Here is a 7548-nt window from a genome sequence, read left to right as displayed (position 1 = left end):
CCCCCCCCCCCCCCCTTCTTTAAGCCTCCTGATCTAGATCAAGGAGCTTCCATTCCTCTAAAGAGAGAAATATCCTTGCAGTCAAAGGGGGTGGGGGTGAAAATTAAACCCCTTGATCCTTTCATCTAGAAAATGGAGCATGTTTTCCATGGCTGGCTCTGAAGTCATGCCCAGCAGGATTTCTCAGCAGGGAAGTGGCTTCAGAGCAGTGCTGTTCTCAGTGAGGCACTCCAAAGGTGCAGGAATAGACTGGATAAATCACCCCTGCTGGGGCTGCAGAGCTGCACTGAGCCTTTGCTTCTGGTCTTGGGGGTGACTTTTCAAATCTCTCCAGTGTTTTTACCCCAGCCTGCTCCAAAGCAGGGCAAGAGATGGGAAGGTGACCCTCAGGAAAGCTCTTTTCTGAGCTGGAAACACAGAGTGCTCCATGTGAGGCTGTCACACGGTGTTCAGGCTCTCAGCTGCAGTAGCTGAGGGTGTTACCTACAGCCTAAGGGTGTGCAGGCTCAGCATCCCCTTCCAAAGCCTTTGAAGTGTTGATGGATGAGTTCACCCAGGAGTTCAGCTTAGAAAATTGTTGTTTAGGGCTGTGTTCTCTCACTGGTGGGAAGGAGAGAAAGCTTTGGGAAGGATTCAATCCTAAAAGGCTGACAGTGTTTTGGGGTGTGTGTATCTTAGAGGTTGTGGTTTCTCTGCTCCCACAGGACAGCAATGGGCAGGTGGCAGGAGGAGGAGTGTCAGTGTATTACTCCCATGTGCTGCAGATGTTGTTCTTCAGCTACTGCCAAGGCAAATCCTTTGCAGCCACCATCAGCAGGGCCAGCCTGGAAGTGCAGAGGCTATTCCCCATTAACATCAAGAGGTGAGGCTCATCTGGAAGACTCCCCTGGATTTTTAATTGGATTTTATGTAATTCACTTTAGTATTAAAAAATATTGCTGATTATTACCATCCCAGCTCTGAATGGCCAAACCTTTTTGACTGATGGTTTCTTGCTACTTCTCATGGTGCTCTTATGATCCTTGTGGGTCCTTTCCAACTCAGGATATTCTAGCTGCAGAGTGATTTGAAACTAAAACTGGCTCTTTCAGCAGTGGGGCACATGTGCATTTTGTCTTCCCACCAGGATTTCACAGCAGAAAGGTGGCTGCAGAGCAGTCATGCTGCACAGTGTGGAGCAGCTCCTGGTGCAGCAGCTGGAACTGATGGGATTACCTCACTGAGGCTGCAGAGCAGGAAGCCTTTGTTTCCTTTCAGCTCCAGGACTGCAGTGGACCTTGTGTATTGTGCATATTAAGGCTTATTTTCAGACTCCCTTGAGGGAAACCAGTCTTTTATGCTGTGAATGTGGCAAGACAATAGCTGTTCTATCATCTGTTCTGACAAGCAGAGCTGGGCAAGTGCCACAGACTCTTCTCTAGCCTGACACAAAGCCACTGGCATGAGCAGGGTCAGGTTCCAAGAGCTCCTGAGCCCCAGTCAAGTTTGGCTTAGTCTTTTTGCAGCTCCTTCTATTTTTTTCCAGTGAGCAGAGTCACAGATTTTCCTGTCTGAGCCTTTACTTAGTGCTGCTGAGTGTGTTATAACATGGACTGTGCAAATAAAAACATTGCTGAAAACCATTTTTAAATTACTTCCTTGGGTTTGGGCAAAAATGTTACTTAGCAAGTGACTTGCACTGAGTTTTTAGGGTAGAGATCAGAGCTGTAAATTGAGATGATTCCTGCTGAGGACAAAACTTTAACTGGTATTTTGTGTGTTTTTACCTGTGGTGTTGTTAAATGAATGTCATTGTGCCCTTCTTCTCTTGCAGTTCCAACGGTGGGAGTAAGACTTCTCCAGCCCTGTGCCAGTGGTCTGAGGTGATGAACCATCCTGGCTTGGTGTGCTGTGTTCAGCAAACCACAGGTGTGCCACTGGTGGTGATGGTGAAGCCAGACACCTTCCTCATCCAGGAGATTAAGACCTTGCCAGCCAAAGCAAAGGTTAGTCAGAGTTACCTGTACTTTTGGCCTGTAAAATGTATCATAGTACGTTAAGGGGTTGAAATGTGCCTTAGAGCACTACCCCACCCAACCCCCTGCCCTGGGCAGGGACACCTCCCACCAGAGCAGGTTGCTCAAGGCTTTACCCAACCTGGCTGTGAACACTGCCAGACTTGGGGCAGCCACAGGGGCAACCTGGGCCAGTGTCTCACCACCCTCACAGGGAAAACCTCTGCCTAATACCTCATCTGAATTTCCCCTCTTTCAATTTCTCCTCATTACTCCTTGTCCTGCCCCTGCAGTTCCTAACACAGAGTCCCTCTGCAGCTTCCCTGGAGCCCCTTCAGCTCCTGGCAGGTTGCTCTGAGGTCTCCACACAACCTTCTCTTCTCCAGGCTGAACAGCCTCAGCTTTCTCCATAGGGAAGGTGCTCCGGTCCACTTATCAACCTCATGATCTCCTCTGGAATTGCTCAAACAGTTCCATGTCCTTCTTTTGCTGGGGGCACCAGAACCTGTGTGCAGCACTCCAGGTGGAGCAGAGGGGAGAATCACCTCCCTCAACCTGCTGCCAACACTCCTTTGGGTGCAGCCCAGGACACGGTTCCTGGGCTGTGAGTGCAGCTCATGTTAGGTTTTTCTTCATGTGGTTTCTTGTATCATCAACAAGATCTCTAATACAGAGTTGGTTTCTTCAAGCAGCAGTTGCCAAGTCCTTTCCCTGCCTTGCCTTGCAGATTCAGGACATGGTGGCCATCCGCCACACGGCCTGCAACGAGCAGCAGAGGACCACCATGATCCTGCTGTGTGAGGATGGCAGCCTGAGGATCTACATGGCCAACGTAGAGAACACCTCCTACTGGCTCCAGCCCTCCCTCCAGCCCAGCAGTGTCATCAGCATCATGAAGCCTGTTCGCAAGCGCAAGGCAGCTGCCATCAGTAAGGGCTTCTCACATACCTTGTGCTAGGCAGTGGTGGCATTGATCAGCAAGACTGATCAGCATCATCTAGGTCTTAAATCATTCACTTCTGACAATTGCTAGTTAACCTGAGGGTGAAGTACTGGCTAAGTCTGGAGAAAGTGTTTCTATAGATGCATATAAAATACGAATAGACATTTCTAAAGGGGCAAAGTGGATTCTGCAGCTTTTTTAGCTCAGCTTGACCTGTTGGGAATGTATTTCATCAAAACCATGTCTTTCCCTTTCCAGCAACTCGCACATCCAGCCAGGTGAACTTCCCTATTGATTTCTTTGAGCACAACCAGCAGCTCACAGACGTGGAGTTTGGGGGCAATGACCTGCTGCAGGTGTACAATGCTCAGCAGATCAAGCACCGCCTCAATTCCACTGGCATGTACGTGGCCAACACAAAGGTAAATGGGGCAATTTGGGGCTTCTTTTAGGCTTCTGGGTGACATTACTGTTCATAGTGATCCCATGCCTTACCTTTAGGAGTGTGCTTTGTTCAAATGATTCTACAAGTCCTAGGAAACAGCGGAGATGCCTCTGTGCAGGCTTCAGATTCTTGGCTGAAGGGTGGAGTTTTGAGCTGTGCTTTGTTCTCTGCAGCCTGGGGGGTTCACCATTGAGGTGACAAACAACAACAGCACGATGGTGATGACAGGGATGCGGATCCAGATCGGCACACAGGCCATAGAGAGAGCTCCCTCCTACCTGGAGATCTTCGGCCGCACCATGCAGCTGAACATGACCAGGGCCCGTTGGTTTGACTTCCCTTTCACTCGGGAGGAAGCTTTGCAGGCTGACAAAAAACTCACCATCTTCAGTAAGGCTTTCATTGTTTGCTTTGATTTAGCTGGTGGTTTTGGTTGGGTGGGTTGAAGCTGTTGTGCTTCACTTCTTAGTAGTGACTTTCCATAATGTGTTTGACCTGGCTGCAAAAACAGTTTGAGGGTAAACCCTGAACATGTAACAACTTCATGGCCCAGGTAGTGCCATGGTCTAGTAACCACAGTAGGGTTGGACTTGATGATCTTTGAGATCTTTTCCAACCTGGTCAATTCTATGAATGTTCAGCAGCTCAGCTCAATAATTTCATGTTGAAGGAAAATGGCCTTGAAAAGGAGATGACACTGTCAGTGCTGTGTGTTGCTAACACAGTGTAATCTCTGTCCTGATGCTATGAGATGTTTGTATTCAAAAGCATCAGCAGTTTGCTTAGTTCTTCACAAATTTCTTTCACCACTGCAGTTGGGGCTTCTGTGGATCCTGCTGGAGTCACAATGATGGATTCCATCAAAATCTATGGCAAAACCAAAGAGCAGTTTGGATGGCCTGATGAGCCTCCTGAGGATTTCCCATCTGCCTCAGTGAGCAACGTTTGTCCTCCAAACCTGAACCAAGGGAATGGCACTGGAGACACAGAGTCAGCTGCTCCTGCTGCTGCCAGTGGGACTGTCCTGGAGAGGTATTTCCCCAGTCTTTCCTTGGTTTCTCCTTGAAAATGGGTAGTTGCTGTGGAGGGCACCTAGGTACACTGGTGTGCTGTTCTGAACTGGGAGAACTTACGGGAATTAGCGAGTTGTTCTCACTGCCTTACAGAACAACAGCTGAAAAGTCAATGATGATCTTGTCAGGAGGCCTTTGTGCTTGCTCTTGGTTTACCTGGTGGAGTAGCTGGGGAGATGTGTGTGCATGCTTCATGTTGCTTAGTTCATTTGTTTCTGCAGTCTTGAGGAGCTAAAAAATTTTTGCTGCCTTGGTACATTCTCTCATTTCAAGCTGGCCCTGTTTCGTTCTCTAGAGCTCACAAAACTCAGGCCTCTCTGAAGTTAGGCTCAGTTTTTAGGAGAGCTTTGTGTGTGACACTACTTTAGGCCAGTGGCTCCCACCAACTTGTAACCCATGTGTCTCAAGCTGAACTGTTGTGCTGGAGAGACTCTTGGGTTTTTTCTCCTCCATATCCCTCCTGAGAGCCAAACCCCAAAGGTAACCTGGGCATATATTTACCAAAAGAAGTAGAACTTGTATTCTTTTTTCACATCCACCCTGTGCTCTTTCTCTGAACTCACACAGTCTGCATCAAAAGGGTTGTAGGAAGCCTGGAGAGCTAGCAAGAACAGGAGGGAAACAGATCAAAGAAAAATGGGCATTTTAAGGGATATACTGCTTGACCATGAGGAGATGGTGGTTCATTTTGTCTGACTGAAATTCTCAGGTAAAGGGTCAGGGTTTGAAGTGGTAGTTAGGGCCAGCTGAAGGACCTGTTCAGCCATCCTTTAATATTTTGTCTAATAGTTCATGGGATTTTTGCCTGTGCTTAATTTCTCTTCCCTCCTCTGCTGTGACATCCCCACAAGATGTCCCTCTCAGCACAGACATGCTCTCTCTGGGATTATAGTCTAAAAACTCAGAACCCAAAAATGATGATTTGATGTTACAGACTGCAGCACAGTGAGCTTCCCAAGGGCCTCTGGAGCAGGAACAGCCAGGGGCAGGCAGGAGGCAGCTTTGCTCTCAGCAGTTTGGTGTCTGCACTCAGATTTAACCTTTGGTGGTGCTCTAAGTGGTGCTTGGCTTCTCTGTGCAAGGTGGATCCCCTTTGTTTTGCTTTAGAGCAGTGTCTGCTGCCCAGGTAGAAAGAACTGTGCTTAGACTGACTGTACCCAGTGCTCTCCCAGCTTCCTGATTCCCCCATTTAATTTGCCTTTTGCTTAGAATGTGTTCTAGGGAGTTTTGATTCGAGCTTTACACATTTTTATTTTGATTTTTTTTTTTTTTTCCTTTTTCTTTGCTTCCCCCAAAGTTCTGACACTGAGTCCCTAACCACCCTGGACCGGTTAGTATGCCATCCTTTTCTCTGCACGAATGAGTGTGTGTCAGAGAGACAGAACACATGATGTGGCTTTTGTTGATTGGGGTTTTCTTTTGTTTTCTAAGTGCCATTTTGCTTCTTTACATTCTGGTCATTGCATGGCAGATGGGTTAGCAAATGTAAAGATGAGGCGGTTTGCAGATTTGTGCTGTACACAGCATAACTGTTGCTTTGTTTGACAGACTCTTTCTCTGCTTTGTTCCTTCCTTGAGCCTTATTATCCCACTGATATTCCCTACAAGCTTCACGGAGGGTGGCTGTGGGCAGGGGATGGTATTTATCACCACCAGACCAGACAACTGTTCCTTCTACCTTGTATCCAGTGCTACACTGTTGTTTCACCCCTTAATGCTGTCTCTTCCCTCCTTTTCCCTGTATCCTCCTGCTCCTTCTGGTGTGTCAGGTGGCATTTCAGGTAGCTCTGCCTCGAGGCATTGGGTGCTGCTGCAGGGACAAGCAGCACTTTGCTGCCAGCTCTAAATGAAGTTTTCCCTTTGGGCCAAGTGTTTTCCCAGCCTGCCCAAACTTTACACCTCAGCATCTCTCACTTGGGTCATACTCAGTGCTCTGAGTTGATTTTTCTCTGGACTATTTTGTGCTGAAACTCCCAAATTGGAAAGAGCAACCTGTGTGAAAACAGCAAGCGAGTAGAATCTTGCTCCCTGAGCAAAGTCGGTTCCGCTTCTTCCCATGTGTCATCCCCAGCCTTGATCTGCAGTCATCTGCACGTCTGTGGGCCATGGTGAATTGGGACTGTCAAGACAATCCAAGTTATCCCTGCTGCAGGCTGCGTGAGGAAATGTTTTATCCTCTTTGGGAGAGAAAAGCCCCTGTCTTTCAGCTGTGGATTATTAAAGCAGTCCTAAGTTTGTCTGTGAGCGTGAGCCAGGTTTAACTCTGGTCTGTAACACAATGAAATGATATGCATGGTGCCTGTGGCAGGTTTTATCATGCTTTGATTTTGTACTTGGCATTCGTTAGCTGTCTCTGAGCTACTCATGACTGTAGCCTGCATAAAGCAAAGTGCTAAGGAGAGGGAAGGGTTGCTGTACTCAAGCCTGCTTTCCTTTCTCCCTTCAGGCTAGTAGTGAGTTCTTTAGAAGCGCTGGAAAGCTGCTTTGCTGTAGGACCAGTCAACGAGAAGGCAAGTAACTTTCTGAATACATTCTTGAGCTTTCCGAGCTGGGGGAGGAGGGGTGAGCTCAGCACTACCTCCTGCAGCCCCGGGGGCCTGATACGGAGCAGAGCTGCATCCGTTTTGCTCAGAGCACTGATCTGAAAGTTGACTTAGCCAAAAGCATTTGAAACTAGTTTAGAATGACAATTGGCATTTGCAATTATAGCTGGTGGGTTTTGTGTGCTGTGGAGTGACCTCGTTTACAAAACCAGCAGGGGAGAAGCCCATAAATCTCCAAAGGACTTTTTTTATGTAGACATGGGAAATGTTCCTTAAAGGACAAAAAAAAAAATAAATGGAGGAGCCTATCCAAAGGAGTAGGGAAGGAAGGGAAAAACTTGCAAGGAGGGGAGGGAGCTGCAGGTGCCCTGAGTGCTGGCAAATAGACTGAATAATGGGTTTTGTCTGTTCTTAGGAGAAGAATAAGATTGCAGCTCAGGAACTGGCTACTGTGCTGCTGTCCATGCCAGCTCCTTCCAGTGTCCAGCAGCAAACCAAGAGCCTCCTGGCTAGCCTGCACACCAGCCGCTCGGCCTACCACAACCACCAG

The 7548-nt window shown here is 48.0% G+C and overlaps 1 protein-coding gene across 1 annotated transcript in view; it reads left to right on the top strand.

The window, feature by feature from the left end:
• The window catches only part of LOC103798291 (E3 ubiquitin-protein ligase UBR4-like), a gene marked incomplete at both ends in the record, with an annotated part of 45185 nt that overhangs the window by 761 nt on the left and 36876 nt on the right, over positions 1–7548 (top strand). The window contains 8 exon segments of the mRNA XM_009070547.1: positions 705–862; positions 1814–1985; positions 2722–2923; positions 3196–3359; positions 3556–3772; positions 4198–4414; positions 6902–6965; positions 7414–7545. Of these exon segments, the coding sequence (XP_009068795.1) occupies positions 705–862; positions 1814–1985; positions 2722–2923; positions 3196–3359; positions 3556–3772; positions 4198–4414; positions 6902–6965; positions 7414–7545 (1326 nt within the window).

This window comes from Acanthisitta chloris, unplaced genomic scaffold (genome assembly GCF_000695815.1).
Source record: "Acanthisitta chloris isolate BGI_N310 unplaced genomic scaffold, ASM69581v1 scaffold60, whole genome shotgun sequence".
Lineage (NCBI taxonomy): Eukaryota > Metazoa > Chordata > Aves > Passeriformes > Acanthisittidae > Acanthisitta > Acanthisitta chloris.
Note: the sequence above shows the minus strand (reverse complement) of the source record. Positions and strands in the feature narration are given on the sequence as shown.